Source organism: Stenella coeruleoalba (assembly GCF_951394435.1).
Source record: "Stenella coeruleoalba genome assembly, chromosome: 10".
Taxonomy (NCBI): Eukaryota; Metazoa; Chordata; class Mammalia; order Artiodactyla; family Delphinidae; genus Stenella; species Stenella coeruleoalba.
In genome coordinates, this window is record NC_137156.1 from 45,304,139 (window position 1) to 45,323,731 (window position 19,593).

The window sequence follows — 19,593 nt, forward strand, 5'->3', positions numbered from 1 at the left end:
CAGACTGTGGGAAACCCTGCAGGACAAAGGACCCAGTTTCTTCAACTAATAAACTGCAAGGAAAAAACTAGGAGATGAAAAGGAAACCTATAGTTTGTAAAAGAGACAGCAACTAATTGCAATGTATGGACTTTATTTGGATTCTGGTTCAAACAAGCTAAAGACAAGAACAAAAATGAGACAGTCAGAGAAATTTGAACACTTGCTAGTTTGGTTTTTTTTTTAAATGATATTTGAGAACTATTGCTAAGTATTTCTGGCTGTGACAATGGTGTTATGGTTATATATATATATATATATAAAACCATATATTATATATATATATATTTAAATTTCTTACCTTTGGAGATATACACGGAAATATTTACAGATAAAATGAAATGATGCCTGTGATTTGCTTGAAATAATTTTGGAGGTGGGAAGAAAGTGGGTGGGGATACAGGTGGAACAAGATTGGCCATGAGTTGGAAACTAGGGCATGGGGTACATGGGAGTTTACTATTTTGTGTGTGTGTTTAAATTTTTACATTAAAAGTTAGAAAAAAATATATCCGGGGAGAAAAAAAACTTACTTGTGAAAAGATGTTTAAACTGTATGAAATATATGAGTGAATATTTAACTGATCTGAATGACTTGCTAAGTGTAAAGTAAATGAATGAACTAAGGAAAAGACTGCTACTTTTTTTTTAACATCTTTATTGGAGTATAATTGCTTTACAATGGTGTGTTAGTTTCCTCTTTATAACAAAGTGAATGAGCTATACATATACATATATCCCCCTGTCTCTTCCCCCTTGCATCTCCCTCCCTCCCACCCTCCCTATCCCACCCTTCTAGGTGGTCACAAAGCACCGAGCTGATCTCCCTGTGCTATGCAGCTGCTTCCCACTAGTTATCGGTTTTACATTTGGTAGTGTATATATTTCCATGCCACTCTCTTTGTCCCAGCTTACCCTTCCCCCTTCCCGTGTCCTCAAGTCCGTTCTCTAGTAGGTCTGTGTCTTTATTCCCATCCTGCCCCTAGGTTCTTCATGACCAGTTTTGTTTTTAGATTCCATATATATGCGTTAGCATACGGTATTTGTTTTTCTCTTTCTGACTTACTTCACTCTGTATGACAGACTTTAGGTCCATCCACCTCACTACAAATAACTCAATTTTGTTTCTTTTTATGGCTGAGTAATATTCCATTGTATATATGTGCCACATCTTCTTTATCCATTCATCTGTCGATGGACACTTAGTTTGCTTCCATAAGACTGCTACTTTTAATTAAGTAAAAACTAAAAATATGTGTGTGCTTTTTTAAAAATTTTATTTTATTTATTTTATACAGCAGGTTGTTATTAGTTGTAAGTGTTAGTTATTAGTTGTAAGTTGTAAGTGTATTGTAAGTGTGTACATTTAAAACGTACTAAAATTAAAATACTCTAAGAAAAATAATTGCAACTTATGACAAATTAAAGGTTAAAGTGCTTAAGATATAAAGGTTAAAGTGTTATTAAGGAATTAATAACAATAGCTAATACATTGTGTTTATAATGCACTAGGCATTCCTATAAGCACTTTACAAAAACCATCTAAGCTATCATAAAATTTAAAAAGTACTAACATTCTTTGGTCTAATAGGTATCTCAAGGAATAAGTTCAAATAATCAATAAACAAATAAATATGTATTCAACTTCACAATAATCAAATAATTGCAATAATTACAATTTAAATAATTGTACTAAAATTTTAACCTATCAAAATAGTGAATATTGTTGTTAATAATGAGCACCTCTTGTTGATGGTGCAGTGATGTGGCTGACTTCTTACCTTGCTAGTGGGCATTTAAGATGGAAGACTCTTTTTAGAGAGCCATTCAATGACATTAACTGAGTCTTGGAAACATTTATACCTCTGAGCCTATTGTTACGCTTTCAGGAATTTATAGCATTGACACGATCAGAGATGCATATAAAGATGTGTGTGGTAGGTGGTTCATAAGAGTTTTGTCTGTAATCAAGAAAAACTGGAAGCAACCTAAATTCCAAAAGAATAAAAGGAGCATTTGAATAAATTAGAGGACATCAATACCTTGAGATATTAGGGAATCCTTAAAGTCATGTGTTGAAGTGGAAAATAACCCATCAGCAGATGAATGGATACTTTAATTGTGGAGTATCCATGTAATGAAATATCACTCAGCGACAAAAAAGAATATATATATATATATATATATATATATACACACACATACCTGAATCACTTTGCTATACACCTGAAACATTGTAAATCAACTATACTTCAATAAAAAATAAAAATAATATTCATCCTCCTGAAAAAAGAATGACTGACACAACAACATGAATGAATCTCAAAACATTATGCAGAACAACAACAACAAAAAAGTCAGACCAAAAAAAGGAGAATATACTGTTTGTATCCGTTTATATGGAATTCTAGAACAGGTAAAACGTGTCTCTGACTAAAGAAGTCACATTAATGGTTTCCCCTGAGGTGAGTCCAGGGACTGATTTGGAAGGAACATGAGGCAAATTTCTGGGTGGGCAGAAATGTTCTATATCTCGAACATATTAGTGTGAGCTAATTGGGTATATCCTTTTGTCAAACTCATCCCCCTCTACCTACTTAAATTCTGCTCAGACTTCACATAAGATCTTGACTTTGATTCTAAGCAAATTAGACCTCAAAAGATCATATTTTCCAAGATTTAATAAAATAGGTAAAATATTCAATTTATGGTCTTAATTGGAAAAAAGAACCATGATACAATGCTATGCATATAGCATTGTCCTAATTATGTAAAAGAAAATACATGAATAGAGATATACAAAAATAGAAATGGCAAGAAGGATATATTCCAATGAACATGTATAACTTTCATTATTAGAAAAAACAGTGAATATTCTTTAAACCCCACTTTAATGCAGAATTCCCTTTTTCTCTTTACATTCCAGCTTTGGCCTTCTTTCAGTTCCTCAAATACAGAACTTATGTTTCCTATGCTTCTGATGACCTCCTCATTCCCTCCGGTTATTTAATTCCTGCTCAGCCTTCAGGTTTCAGATCAATCTTGACCTCCTAAGAGAAGCCCTCTGTGGCCCTTCCCTCTCTAGGCTGTTTGCCTCTCCTCTGTGACCTTAACAACTGTGATTTTTTATTTCTTTGCATGCACCTTGAGTTAGCCAAACCTCAAGGTTAAGGGCACAGTCCTCTAGACTGCCAAGTCTTCTAAGACTTCTGATACTGACTGCAAGTTTAGGGGTTTTCCAAAACCACCCTCAGGTCCAGTAATTTGCCAGAGAAATTTAATTCACCAAAACCTATTATATTCATGGTTACATTTATTACAGGGAAAGAATACAAATTAGAACCAGGCAAAGTTGGAAGAGACACATAGGGCAGAGTCTGGTTAGTTTCCAAGTGAGGAACTTCTGTCCTCAGGATATATTACCTACTAGTCTTTATATGTTACAACAAAATGCACAGAGGATTGTCCACCCAGGAAGCTCTCTGAGCTTGGGTGTCCAAAGTTTTTACTGAGGCTTCATTACGTGAGCATGATTGATTCACTGATTGATTGCCCACATGGTCTTTCTGGCTTTCTGGCTATGGCCAGCTTCTACCCTAAGATTATTGGGTGTGACTGTCCCCACCCTGAGAAACTCCTTAGCATAAACATAAATCAGGTGTGTTCTAAGGGGCTCACCATGAATAACAAAGACACTCCTGCTATCGCTCGGGAAATTCAAGGGTTGAGAGGTTACTTCTCAGGAACTGGGGGGTGGTGGGTGGCGGTTAGGACAGGTGGCCAGACCTTCTTTGAGCAGGCCAAATTTTTACATACAGCATGGTTAGGTAAACAATACCCCCACCCCCTCCCAGTTCCAAGAGTCTAGGATCACATCTGGTTTTGCTCCCAGTCTCATCCCTGGCACCTAACAGAGTGGTGGGCAAATGTTGAGAGTTGGCATGACATAGAAGTTTATAGCATGGAATTGGCAGAGTCCGAATTTGAATGTTGCCTCTTCTTTTCACTGAGTTGACCCTGATGGGTTATTTAACCTCTCGTTGCCTAACTGTCCTCATCTGTAAATTGCGGGTAATGATAATACCTATCTCAGAGAGTTGCAATGAGGAGTAAACAAATGAACATCAGTAAAGTTCCCAGAATAGTGCCTGGCACAGAGTAGAAGCTAGATAAATGTCTAATATTATTAAGTGCTCAATAAATAATTGCTGATTGAACAACTGTCTGGCACATGAGAGGTGCTTAGCAAATATTAATTGAAAAAATATAAAATAAGATTTTCTTCTTTAGCAGATTTAAAAATTTTTCTACTAACATAGTACTAAATGTATTGATTTGGACATGTCATCAATATGTCTGATTTTCAGGTCTCCAATCAGCTATTATTCCAAAGATTATACAGCTCAATAATATGCTTAGAAAAGTACAAAAAAGTTTCAGTCTTTTCACCTCTCCAGTAGGCATTACCCCCAACCATAGAGTGAGGAGTTGAATTACACAGGGTTCAAGGTGTCTTCCAACTCCAACAAAATGTTATTTGTCCTTAGGAAAGAAACTAGATATAACAAGAGAAGGCCATTTAACATGGAGGCATGAAAGCTTTGAATGTGTAAGTTTCCATTTAAAAAAAGGAACAAAGAGAACATTCAGTTGATTACCAAAATCCATCTTTAATATGTGAACACATAGATTTGAACTGTGGCCATGAATTTTTACTAATTTGATGGCCTTTGACTCCCTGGCAAATCATGCACTAAGGCCATAGAAAATTTATTTCAATCTGTGAGAAACGGTTTATTTTATCTTGTCACTTAAACTGGCCTGATGGAAGGTGATAGAATCAGTAATGTCTCCTTAAACACCTTCAAATAACATCATTAGCAATTAGAAAAAGAATCAAGTCTTAAAACCATTATGTTAGGGCTTTCCTGGTGGCGCAGTGGTTGAGAGTCCGCCTGCCGATGCAGGGGACACGGGTTTGTGCCCCGGTCCGGGAAGATCCCACATGCCGCGGAGCGGCTGGGCCCGTAGCCATGGCTGCTGGGCCTGCGCGTCCGGAGCCTGTGCTCCGCAACGGGAGAGGCCACAACAGTGAGAGGTCCGCGTACCACCAAAAAAAAAAAAGTAAATATGTTCCAACCATTCTTCTTACCATGTTTATTTTCCAAAGATAGCAAGTGTTAACAGTTTGGTCTACATACTTCTATGCATATACACATCATAGAAAATATGTATCTATGCTGCTATGCCAAGTATTTGTAAAGTACTACTTTTTCTTGCCATTTTAGTTTTACCTCAGGCCGTCACCCAGTTTGAAGAATTGGTTGGTATGGCGGAGGCCCTGCTCAAGGGTGGAGGAACCCTGTCCACGTCTGCGTCCACCCTCTGGAGAGCAACAAATAACTCCTCACCAGATTCATTTGCCTCCACATGTAGTAATTCTAATTCTAATTACAGTTCACCAATTTCCTTGAAAACTGAGGAGGAGCATCACGTGGATGAGAAACAGGTCAGCTGGTAGACCATCCCATCTTTCTCTGGGATACAGTTACATACAAAATTAAAATTACTGTACAACATAATCACTGTCTTATCAGATCACTTTATGTAACTTTAGGTCAATCATAATATTCTGACTACGTAAAACAGTCTTTTACAATAAATCTAATATTTGTGAAATGAATATCCAGTTCAGAAAATTAAAGTCAAATGGTGGACAATGATGACGTTATTAAACTAGGAAATTCTTAAACCAGTGACAGAAGGACAACTATGCATTAAAGGTTATAAAACTGTATCATTGAGACAAGGTGAATTTTAGGCTGTACATGCTGGCAGAACACAATTCTTCTACTTTCCCGACTTCTCTTAATCAAGAAATAGAAGCTAAAAATACAAGTTTTGTTAGAATCGGCCTGGGAAATTATGCCTTCAAGAGCAGTAATTAAATGCTCACTATCTAACATTCAGAATATTTGAATCTTAGTGTACTGGTTTCCTTTGCTGTGTAACAGATTCCCACAAACTTAGTGATTTATAATAATACAAACTTACCACCTCAGAGTTCTGTAGGTCAGAAATGCGGTAAAATCAAGGTGTTGGCAGGTACTCTCCTTTTTGGAGGCTCTGGAGAAGAATCTGTTTCCTGTCCATGGGGGTTGCTGTAGAACTCAGTTTCTTATGCTTCTAGAGCCGAGTTCCCTGTTTTCTGTTTTCTTGTCGACTATAAACTGAAGGCCATTCCTGCTTCTAGAGGCATCCCCCTTCCCTGGTTCATGGTCCACTTCCATCATCTTCAAAGCCAGTCAGGGCAGGCAAAGCCCTCTCACTCTTCTATTCTCTCCTCCTTCCTCTGTGTCTTCTTTCTGCCTCCCTCTTCAGCAGTTAAGGGCTCATGTGAGTGCTCAATAAATGTTAGCCATTTTCATTATTATTATTAACATTTATGATGTGCTTACTACGTACCAGATACTGTGTGTATATATTTATAAACATAAAGTTATATGTGTATGTAAATATACATATTCGTACCTGCAATAAAGTACACAAATTTTAAGTGTAAAAAAAAAAAAAAAGGCTCACGTGATTGGACTGGACCCACCTGGATAACTCAGCATATTTTCCCCATCTCAAGGTACTTTAATGACACGTACAAAGTTGATTTTCCCATATAAGGTAACGTATTCAAAGGTTACAGGGATAACGATGTGAATATTGTCAGTGGGCCATTATTATGCTACCATGCTTAGTAGGAAATGTTAAGTATGGATTAATCCTTAAAGCACCAAATCCAGATTACATGACAAGAATTTGTATACACTCTAGAACAAATACCTCATATATGTTGGGAATTATCTCAAAGTTAACATCTAACTCTAACCCCTGAAATGTACAATATATATTAAAAGTATCATACATCACCTTAAAGACTTGGTTTTGTTTTCTGGTCTGTATTAATTCAATGAGTAATATATTCTTCAGATATTCCTTTCCTTTCCTTTTTCAGTTATTTCAATTATTATTTTTAATTTTTTAGTTCAAGATTGAAAAATGGCAGATTGCCCGTTGCAACAAGAGCAAGCCTCAGAAGTTTATTAATGATTTAATGCAAGTGCTCTACACAAATGAATACATGGCCACACACAGCCTGACGGGGGCAAAATCCTCTACTTCAAGGGACAAGGCAGTGAAACCAGCTATGAATCAGAATGAAGTTCAAGAAATCATAGGTGATAATGTGTTTGTATTATATTGTCACATGAATCTGAAATTATTTTACCATTCAACTTTAAGTTGTTCTTTCATTATCTTTTTTATTCTTCAAGTTTATTTTTCTATGAGAGAAAAATCTGAGGATAGCCTAAACCTCTTATGATATATGGGGAATTTTGTATAACAACTTTACATTAAAAATGGTTATTAAAATAAAAATGAATTTTATATCACTGAAAAGTTTGAATTCATAAAATTCATAGCTTTAGAAAAGTAAATTTTCAAAATCCTTTCCAACAAAATTTTAGTAACAGTTTATGTCTTATTTTCTTTTTCTTATCTTGGTTAGAAATATCCCTTATCTTTTACTCAGAAAAAAACAGAGTTAATTTAACCATCCTACTTATGGTTTTTAAGTTAATTAACCTCCTTAAATATAATAATTTAGGTTATCAAGTAATTTTTTTGCAAATATCCAACAAATTTAAGGACTCACTGAATCACAGCTCTCTATATTTTAATAGTGCATCATTTCTTAGTTGGAAAAGAGTCAGTCAGAATCTGCTTGTTTCAACTGATGTTGGGAATGGGTAAAAATAAATTCCCAGCATTTTGGATCAAGGGCACTTAGCATTCAGAGCAAGCAGCAAGGTTAAAGCTGAATGGTACCATAGGAAGACATATATGTATGCTCTCAGTTTATGATATAGACTTTTGTTATCTCTTGCTTTGCTTTGAAAAATCTGCCTAGAGATTCATCTATTTAAATATCTCATGGGTGTTGGGCTGCTTTTTCAAAATAGAGACAAAATTATAATGTGAATTGCTTGGTGTTTTATTTCAGTTCATACCTTAAGATGCAGAGGCCTGATAAAGTGGTTTTTTAAAATTAATTAATTTATTTTTATTCAAGTATAGTTGATGTATAGTATTATATAAGTTACAGGTGTACAATATAGTAGTTCACAATTTTTAATGTTTATGTTCCATTTATACTTATAAAATATTGGCTATATTGCCAGTTGTACAATATATCCTTATAACTTATTTTATACATAGTAGTTTGTACCTCTTACCCCCCTACCCAATATCACCCCTCCCCCATCCCTTCCCACTGGCAGCCACTGGTTTGTTCTCTGCATCTGTGAGTCTACATCCTTCTGACAAAGTGTTTTTCTGTGTTTTGTTGTTGTTTTTACAGGAATCACAAAACAATTATTTCCCAACACAGATGATGTTTCAATTAGGAGAATGATAGGGCAAAAGCTAAACAATTGTACCAAGAAGCCATATTTGAGCAAAAATCTGAACTCTCAGGATATTAAGTAGATCCTTTCGGTAAGTCTTGTAAATCTTCACAATCCTTTCAATGTAGCAAGAAGACACAATACTTGTATCTATGGAATAGCATTTCCCAAACACTCTACTAGAGGAGACTAGAGGCCTGTGAGATGCTAATGAGTATTCCTGGGGGTGAAGGTAGGGACGGGATGGGGATTTAAACTCGGGAAATGCTGAGTCAGTTACACGGATTCTCCTTTCCCAGAGCCTCTCAAATATTTTGATGCCCTTTAAATATGCCCAAGTGCACCAGAAATCTCTAAGAAGGGCATATAGTGTAGAGTGTTTTCCAAATGTGTTTCACTAAGGAGCTTTTCTTTCTCTTCACACAACACATGTTAACTTGTGGGGAGGGGTAGAAAGCAGCCAAAGGAGGGACACGTGGCAATTTAGGAAGTGCTTCTCTAGAATAAGGGAAATACAGACCTTTAGGAGGTCTCTGAGGTAGATTAGTGCACTCTACCATCCCCATCCTGCTTCTCAATGTCTTTAAATCTTTAAGTCAGTTGTTATAGTTTGTATTTGTTTGATAAGGATTTTTACCAATATGTTTGTATTAAAATACTAAAAGGAAGAAATATTTGTTTGCAGCGAGTTCTAAAGAAAATACACTTTATGGTCAGGCCCTGCCCTAGGCAAGCCTGTGATGAGGAACTTTGTGTTTGCTTTAGCAACTCAAAGTCCTGGCCATTCCACCTGTTGTCACCCTTCCTCTCCATTATTTTGATGGAAAATATATGACAAATATGCATTGTTGCGCTATTAATATTTTAATTGATAAACAGACGTATATGATAAAAACATGAGGGCAGGTCTTCCTTCCATTTTCTTTACTTCTATCTTTGATTTCCATTTGCCTGCTCTTCGCCTGAGACCATGTCACTTGTCTTTTTCTTCTGACCATGTTTTAAATAGGATATGGACCCACCCCACCCCCACCCACTGTTTTAACTACTGCCCCATCCTCCTTGAGGGTCCCTTAGTATGTTACTATTCAATTAAGGCTACCTCTGCTGAGGGTCAATAATAGTCTCTCTTCCTTAAAAAGAACAAAACAAAATAACCAAAAAACCTACTTATAACAGCTGAAGGGGAATTCTTTCTCTTGGCTCACGCATACTGGTAGACAGACCTGAAGATTTATAAAAGATAAACATATTTGTATCCTTTTTCTCCCCAAGGGATTAAAAATTTCAGTAGATGGTGAATCTCACAACTTGCCAGTTAAGAGATAATTGCTTAAATGAGCCCTTAGAACTTCTCTTTTGTTTTGTTTTTTTAATTGAAGTATAGTTGATTTACAATGTTGTGTTAATTTCTACTATACAGCAAAGTGATTCAATTATACATACATAAAAATTCTTTTTCATATTCATTTCCATTATGGTTTATCACAGTATATTGAATATATAGAACTTCTCAGTTTGATGTCAGGCTATCCAGTTGTCCTGGTGTATCATGGCCAAGTTCCCTGTTTAAATGCCATGTAACCAGACCTCCAGGTCATAGGGCTGTCTTCTGGAGCACATTGTATTTCAGAGCTCTGCAAAGCATTTTAATATCCTAACCTCTGCCTTTTTTATATCCCAGGCTGATGAGGGTAGGCATGAAATTCATCTCTGATAAGTCAGCAGAGTATTGAAGAAATTGAAGTTAAAAAGTTTTTATATCAGTTTTGCTTGTACCAGCCAGTCGCAGTGTTATCAAATCACCTGGCGATAGCATTAATTAAAATTGAAAAAAGGTAGGGCTTCCCTGGTGGCGCAGTGGTTGAGAGTCCACCTGCCGATGCAGGGGACACGGATTCGTGCCCTGGTCTGGGAAGATCCCACATGCCGCGGAGCAGCTAGGCCTGTGAGTCATGGCCGCTGAGCCTGCGCGTCCGGAGCCTGTGCTCCACAACAGGAGAGGCCACAACAGTGAGAGGCCCGTGTACCGAAAAAAAAAAAAAAAAAAAATTGAAAAAAGGGAGAAATCTTTTGTTATGAACACAATATGTTCTAGCGCCTTCTGCGCCTGAGCTTGGTTGTCAAGATAGATCCTTGGAATAGAAATGCATATATTTTGAGTCAGAAGTAGAGATTAACACTAGAATGGAATTTTTTTTTCAACCAGCAGATATCTTTCATTTGAAGTATAGCTCAATCCACATTATTTCAAAAGGACTGAGAAAATACACTGGGAGAGACAGGGTCACAGAAAACCTAATTCAGCCATGCTTGGTGAATGAGTCAGATATAGCACCACCTGGTGGAATGCTGCTATATTTTTCTCTTCTTGCTCATTTAACTAATAGGAGCCTAAAGTGAACACATTTATTCAGGCAAACCATACCCTTCCTCCCCCTGCCCTCAAAAGTATTTGGAAAAACAACTGTCCTCCCATTACTATAAGCAAGGCAATAGGTACTGTGAAACCATGTAGATTTCTACAAATTCCAATACATCCAGGAAGCCCAGTAACCCCACCAGGGGCCCTGGTAGACTGTGCCCTCCACTCAGGACTGAGCTCGAAGTTGCCACTGGCTTGCATTTGAAAGGACAACCATTTCCCTGCTAAGATTCATTTGTGTGAAAGCAAGAGCTAAATCCCATCCTGACTCCTTTGTCATCTATTTGTCCTCACTCCTGTGACTGCCCTCAACTTGCTAGCAGCTCGCACTCTGCCTAGAGCTTGATGTTGCCAATCTTTCTGACCTTTCTCCATTTTTTGTTTTCTTACGAGAGCTAAAGAAAATTTTGTTTATAAGAATTACAGAATATTAGAAGATCACCTCTATAACATCCCACTAAGTGTTCTAACAGCCTTCTACTGAAATGTCCAAAGCTGTCCCAGTTTACATAATCTCTACCATAATATTACATACGCATAACTTAAAGGTGATCTAATACAGCAGTGCTCAAACAAAGTGGGAGGGATTTTGTCCCCTGCCCCTGAAAGAGGGGGTTTGAAAACACAGATATTTTGGGTTGTCACAACTGGGCGATACTACTGGCATCTAGTGGACAGGAGCCCGGAACGCTGCTATACATCCAACAATATATAGGACAGCCCCCACAACAAAATAATTACCCAGTTCAAATGTCAGTTCTGTCAAAGTTTAGAAATCCTGATCTAAATGATTTCCTGGTCACCAAGATGGCAGGGTAGGAAGACCCTGAGCTCACCTCCTCCCACGGGGCACACCAAAACTACAATTGTTTACAGAGCAACTGTCTATGAGAACAACCTGAAGACTAGCAGAAAAGGCCTTCTACAACTAATGATATAATGAAGGAACCAGAACAAGAAGGGTAGGAGTGGCGGAGTTGTGGTACAGTCAAGACCCACATCCCTGGGTAGGTGACCCACAAAGAGGAGGATAATCACAATTGCAGAGGTTCTTCCCAAGGAGTGAGGGGTCCAAGACCCATTTCAAGCTTCCCAACCCTAGGGTCCTGCACCAGGAAGGTAAGCTCCCGGAACATCTAGCTCTGAAATCAGGGCTTGCGTTCAGGAGAGCCAGAGGGCTGTAGGAATTAGAGACTCCGTTCTTGAAGGGCAGGTACAGAATCTCAGATGCTCCAAGTCCCAGCTCAGAGGCAACAATCTGAAAGAAGCCTGGGTCAGACTCACTTGCTGACCTTGGACAGCCTCCAGGATAGGCAGGAGGCAACTGGAACTCCCCTGGAGATATAGACACTGGCAGCAGCCACTTTTGGGAGCTCATTCTACCATGAGGACACTGGTACTGGTAAGCACCATTTTGGAGTCCTCCCTCTAGCCTATTAGTGCTGGGGCTTACCTGCCCACCAGCCAGTCACCCCTAGTCCTGGGACACCCTCAGGTTGAACAGGGGCCTGGCCCCACCCACTAGCAGGCCAGAACCCACACTGGGAGCCCCAAGCCCCACAGCCAGCATGCAAGGTCCCTGCACCACACACCAGTGGGCTGGCACAAGCCCCAGGACCCACTGGGTCTTGCAGCCAGCTGACCTGGGACACCCTGGGCCTGCAGCCAGAATTGCCAGGATCCTGCCTCACCCAACAGTGGGCCAGCACCATCCCCAGGACTCTCCAGGCCATGCAGCCAGCTGTGCCAGGATGTGGCCCCACCCACCAACAGCTGGTAGCTTCTGTAGGAGGTAGGGATTGGCAGCCAACTGGACCAGAGGCCAGTCCTGTGTACCAGGGCACCCACAGTAGTCAGCCCCAACACAACAGAGGGCCCACTCAGCCCACATGGGGGCATCCCTATAGCATATAGTTCTGGTGACCAGAGGGGAGTGTGCTGCTGGGCCCCACAGAATGACTCCTACAAAGGGCCACTTCTCCAAGATCATGAAATGTAACCAACCTACCATTAGGTTACATACCATACAAATAACAAAGAGAATTAGGCAAAATGAGGTGACAAAGGAAGAAACAAGATAAAACACCCAAAGAAGAACTAAGTGAAGTGGAGATAAGCAATATACCTGATAAAGAGTTCAAGGTAATCATCATAAAGATGCTCAACAAACTTGGGAGAAGAATGGATGAACACAGTGAGAAGTTTAACAAAGACTTAGAAAATATAAAGAAGAACCAAACAGAGCTGAAGAATAAAATAACTTAAATGAAAAATACACTAGAAGGAATCAACAGTAGATTAGATGATACAGCAAACTGAAAGACAGAGAGGTGGAAATCACCCAAGCTGAAGAGAAAAAAAAAAAGGAATAAAAAAAAAATGAGGACAGTTTAAAAGACTTCTGAGACAACATTAAACATACTAACATTCACATTGTTGGGGTCCCAGAAGGAGAAGAGAGAGAGAAAGAGGGAGAGAACTTTTTTGAAGCAATAATAACTGAAAATTTCCCTAATCTAGGAAAGGAAACAGACTTCCATGTCCAGGTAGCATAGAAAGTCCCAAACAAGATGACCCCAAACAGGTCCACACCAGGACACATTATAACTGAAATGACAAAAGTTAAAGATAAGGAGAGAATCTTAAAAGCAGCTATGGAAAACTAACTAGTTGTACACAAGGGAACTTCCATAACACTGTCAGCCAACTTTTCAGCAGAAACTTTGCAGGCCAGAAGGGAGTGGCATGATATAGTCAAAGTGATGAAAAGAGAAACCTGAATCAAGAATACTCCACTCAGCAAGGCTTTCATTGAGATTTGAAGGAGAGATAAAGAGCTTCCCAGACAATCAAAATCTAAAACAGTTTAGCACCACTAAACTGCACTAACATTTACAAGAAATGTTAAAGGGACTTCTCTAAGTGTAAAAGAAAGACCACAACTAGAAATATAAAATTACAAAAGGAAAAAATCTCACTGGTAAGGGCAAACATACAGTAAAGGTAGTATATCCACCACTTACAAAGCTAGTAGGAAAGTTAAAGGACAAAATCATCTATATCCACAATAAGTAGTTAAGGGGTACACAAAACAAAAAGATGTAAATATGATGTCAGAAACATGACACATGCTGGGGAGGAAGTAAAAATGCAGGGTTGTTAGAATGTGTTTGAACTTCAGAGACTATCAACTTAAAATAATCACATGTATATATACAATATATAAACCTCATGGTAACTAAAAGCAAAAATCTATAATACATACACACACAAAAAAGAGAAAGGAATCCAAATGTAACTCTAAAGAGAGTCAGCAAATCACATGGGAAGAGAGGCAAAAGAAGAGCAAAGAAAAGAACAGAAAAAGAGAAAAAAAGGAAGAATGAAGGAAACTATCAACAAAAAGGCATCCTAATGAATGGGAGAAGAATATTTGTAAATGACATACTCAATAAGGAGTTAATATGCAAAATATACAGAGAACTCATACAATCAAACAGTAAAAAAACACACAACCCAATTAAAAAGTGGGTAGAGCATGATACTATACATAGGGAATCCTAAAGATGCTACCAGAAAACTACTAGAGCTAATCAATGAATTTGGTAAAGTAGCAGAATACAAAATTAATGCACAGAAATCTCTTCCATTCCTGTACACTAATGATGAAAAATCTGAAAGAGAAATCAAGGAAACACTCCCATTTACCAATGCAACAAAAAGAATAAAATACCAAGGAATAAACCTACCTAAGGAGACAAAAGACCTGTATGCAGAAAACTATAAGACACTGATGAAAGAAATTAAAGATGATACAAATAGATGGAGAGATATACCATGTTCCTGTACTGGAAGGATCAACACTGTGAAAATGACCATACTACCCAAAGCAAGCTACAGATTCAATGCAATCCCTATGAAACCACCAATGGCATTTTTCACAGAACAAAAAATTTCACAATTTGTATGGAAACACAAAAGACCCTGAATAGCCAAAGCAATCTTGAGAAAGAAAAACGGAGCTGGAGGAATCAGGCTCCTGGACTTCAGACTATACTACAAAGCTACAATAGTCAAGGCAGTATGGTACTGGCACAAAAACAGAAATATAGATCAATGGAACAGGATAGCAAGCCCAGAGATAAGCCCACACACATATGGTCACCTTATTTTTGATAAAGGAGGCAAGAATATACAATGGAGAAAAGACAGCCTGTTCAATAAGTGGTGCTGGGAAAACTGGACAGCTACATGTAAAACAATGAAATTAGAACACTCCCTAACACCATACACAAAAATAAACTCAAAATGGATTAAAGACCTAAATGTAAGGCCAGACACTATCAAACTCTACAGAGGAAAACATAGGCAGAACACTCTATGACATACATCATAGCAAGATCCTTTTTGACCCACCTCCTAGAGAAATGGAAATAAAAACAAAAATAAACAAATGGGACCTAGTGAAACTTAAAAGCTTTTGCACAGCAAAGGAAACCATAAACAAGACCAAAAGACAACCCTCAGAATGGGAGAATATATTTGCAAATGAAGCAACTGACAAAGGATTAATCTCTAAAATTTATAAGCAGCTCATGCAGCTCAATATCAAAGAAACAAACAACCCAATCCAAAAATGGGCAGAAGACCTAAATAGACATTTCTCAAAAGAAGACATACAGATTGCCAACAAACACATGAAAGAATGCTCAACATCACTAATCATTAGAGAAATGCAAATCAAAACTATAATGAGGTATCACCTCACACCAGTCAGAATGGCCATCATCAAAAAAATCTACAAACAATAAATGCTAGAGAGGGTGTGGGGAAAAGGAAACCCTCTTGCACTGTTGGTGGGAATGTAAATTGATACAGCCACTATGGAGAACAGTATGGAGGTTCCTTAAAAAACTAAAATTAGAACTACCATAGGACCCAGCAATCTCACTACTGGGCATATACCCTGAGAAAACCATAATTCAAAAGAGTCATGTACCGCAATGTTCATTGCAGCTCTACTTACAGTAGCCAGAACATGGAAGCAACCTAAGTGTCCATCGACAGATGAATGGATAAAGATGTGGCACATATATACAACAGAATATTACTCAGCCATAAAAAGAAATGAAATTGAGTTATTTGTAGTGAGGTGGATGGACCCAGAGTCTGTCATACAGAGTGAAGTAAGTCAGAAAGAGGAAAACAAATACCATATGCTAACACATATATATGGAACCTAAAAAAAAAAAAAAGGTTCTGATGAACCTAGGGGCAGGACAGGAATAAAGATGCAGATGTAGAGAATGGACCTGAGGACACGGGAAGGGGAAGGGGAAGCTGGGACGAAGTGAGAGAGTGGCATGGACATATACACACTACCAAATGTAAAACAGGTAGCTAGTGGGAAGCAGCCACATAGCACAGGGAGATCAGCTTGGTGCTTTGTGACCACCTAGAGGGGTGGGATAGGGAGGATGGGAGGGAGATGCAAGAGGGAGGAGATATGGGGATATATGTATATGGATAGCTGATTCGCTTTGTTATAAAGCAGAAACTAGCACACCATTGTAAAGCAATTATACTCCAATAAAGATGTTTAAAAAAAATGGGTAGAGGACCTGAACACACATTTTTCCAAAGAAGACATACAGATGGCCAACAGGCACATGAAAAGATGCTCAACATCACTAATCATCAGGGAAACTCAAATCAAAACCACGTGAGTGATAACCTCACACCTACCAGAATAGCTGTTGTCAAAAAGACAACAAATAACAAATTGTGGAGAAAAGGGAACCATCATACACTGTCAGTAGGAATGTAAATTGGTGCAACCACTATGCAAAACAGTAAGGAGAGTCCTGAAATAATTAAAAATAGAACTACCATAAAATACAGCAATTCAACTTCTGGATATTTTTCCAAAGAAAACAAAAACACTATTTTGAAAGGATATATGCACCCCTTATGTTAACTGCTGCATTATTTATAATAGCCAATATATGGAAGCACCCCAAGTGTTCATTGATAGATGAATGGATAAAGAAGATATATATATGACAGAGGCAAGGCAGATTTGGGAAATTTCCTGATACTTAAACAATCAATAAGTGTTACCAAAGAGTGACAAACAGAATTGTTGATAATATTTTAAGATGCGTATGTGGGGATCATTAATTTTCCTTTGTGTGTTTGAGTTTTTTAAAAGTCTTGTGAGATAAAAATATATGTTAAATATTTTAGTTGTTATCTATGCTGGAATTCTTCTGAATAGATCATAAAATAATTCCTAAGTCACCTCAACAATAATTGTTCTTATTAACAATTTTGTATTTTTAAGCAAAAATTTGTAGTTGACACAAAGATAAATAACTCATACTGTTATTATATTATTGTAACCTAAAAACTGTTAAAAATACTATAAGAACTCTAACATAAATTTGCTCTGTTTTTTTTTTTACTTGCTTTTTATAGGTATTACAGTTACCTGAAACAAAAGAACCTTCAGTAGTAAATCTAACATTGGATTTTGCTGGAGACTCTGCAGCCTCCCTGGCAGTGAGCACAGGGACAGGTGCAGTGAGTGACAGGCTGGGAGAAACCTGCGACATTGTTGGGCTGCCCTGATGGAGCACAAGCTTGTGAAGAAGCTGCATGTAGATTTCACCCTCAGTACCAGTGAGGCATCAAACCAGAGAATTTCTAGCAGGCCCATGAGCATGCAATATGGTTTCTTGGAAATATGCACTTTCCCACCCCAAAGTGGTCCTTTGTACAGCTAAACTAACAGGACAATCAGAGCTCTTACCCTAGCAACAAAAACTTTAACCCCAAAGATTCATCATTGTCCTAATCAATCCCTGTACATTTATTATTACCAATGACTCTCCATTTTAGCTTTTGGATCTTTAGTATAAGCACATGTTTGGAAAAGTAAACAGTGAAATAATCAATGTTCACAAACATGACAGCAGCAAAATCAGCCTAAAATCTGATAATCATATCTAATGAAGTAACAGAGTTTTGGCAATAAGATTACAGGATTATTCTGTTACATAAAATTGTATAAAATAAGAATCTGAAAAAATTAGAACAGCAAGACCTTTTTATTTGAATATTAAACTATTCCACTGTGCTCCTGAAAAAGAAATAAACCCAAGTTTTCATGATTGCTAAAACAATGCATCAACTTTTTAAAAAATCTTTTTTCATGTTTGTTTGTTTACATGCTTCTTTTTATTGCCCAAAGTATATTAAATATGCATGTGTAATACAGAACATCACACTGCTACATTGCTTAGTTTTAACTGATTTGTTTTCATAGTATCAGAAGAGAAAATAATTGAAAACAAAATCATATGGGTTTAGTAATCACACATATATACAAATACCATTTTGTAAATGAATAAAAGATAAAACATTCTTTATCAACAGGCCTCTCGTTTGATATCAGGTTGTCACACGTGACAACTGTACAATGTCAAGCCATGCTTCTTCAGTGCACAAGGCCATGTTCAAACTTGGAAAGGAGGATGATTATGATGGTTAAAAAGTCCAGCACTGTGGACCCAGGAACATTCCATAAATGTTGCTTGATAACAATGTGGTTGTACAAAATAAATATTCTTAAGGAAATAACTTATGTTAACATTTGCTATTTTTACTTAAATATAAATAAGTCCCATTGAAAACATAAAAAGTATTTGCTTTTTTCTTATTAATGTATAAAATCCAGGGAGAAAATCATTTTCTAGGCTGATGGCTTCTTTACATAATACAGGGGTGCCTGTATCTTTTCGAATTAGAGTTTTGTCTGGGTATATGCCCAGGAGTGGAATTGCTGGATCCTACGGCACCTGTATTTTTAGTTTTTTAAGGAACCTCCATACTGTTCTCCATAATGGCTGCACCCATTTACCTCCCCACCAACAGTGTAGCAGGGTTCCCTTTTCTCCACACCCTCTCCAGCATTTATTATTTGTAGACTTATTAAAAAGATTAAAAAAACCTAAAAATATAAAAATAAAAAGCTTCATATATTGAATGATCATATATGCTTGTCAAATAAGAGCTGAGATGAATTTTTTTTAATTCAGTGTCTGCAACGTCATTGTCTGCTCTCTGGGTTTCAATTTTGTGGTCACCTGATAGACCATCCACTGGAAGTGTATGTCCATGTTCATTCTGTGGGCTCTGGTCATTGTGAGGTGGAGCCTGGGCAGGGCTAATCATCCTGGGGGTCAATAACAAATATCAGTGTTCCTGTTCCCTGGTTATAGTCAAATACAGGGTCAAAAAGTCAACGTGTCTCAGGAAGTCCCAAATCTGAAAATTAACAAAGCAGTTAAAACCTACAGCTAACATTATACTTCATGATGGAAGACTGAATACTTTCCCTTTAAAGTCAGAAACAAGTCAAGAATGTTCATTCTCACCACATATAGTCAAGATTATTTTGGAGCTTCTAACTAGTTCAATAAACCAAGGAAAGAAATAAAAGGTATTCAGGGGACTTGCTTGGTGGTGCAGTGGATGACTTCACACTCCAAATGCAGGGGGCCTGGGTTTGATCCCTGGTCAGGGAACTAGATCCCACATGCATGCCACAACTAAGGAGCCCATGAGCCACAATTAAGGAGCCCACGAGCCACAACGAAGGAGCCTGCG

At 37.8% G+C, this 19,593-nt stretch overlaps 1 protein-coding gene across 4 annotated transcripts in view; it reads left to right on the plus strand.

Moving 5' to 3' along the window:
* Positions 1–17,711, plus strand: part of BEND6 (BEN domain containing 6) — a 50,953-nt gene extending 33,242 nt beyond the window's left edge. For 2 of the 4 annotated variants that reach the window (XM_079934494.1, XM_079934495.1), the window contains 2 exons: positions 5,328–5,548; positions 7,076–7,443. In XM_079934494.1, the coding sequence (XP_079790620.1) occupies positions 5,328–5,548; positions 7,076–7,414 (560 nt within the window). In that variant the 3' untranslated portion in view covers positions 7,415–7,443. Of the gene's footprint in view, positions 1–5,327; positions 5,549–7,075; positions 7,444–8,452; positions 8,590–17,400 lie in introns of those variants that run through there. The other 2 variants (XM_079934496.1, XM_079934497.1) reach the window with 2 other exon arrangements.
* The last annotated feature ends 1,882 nt before the right edge of the window (positions 17,712–19,593 follow it).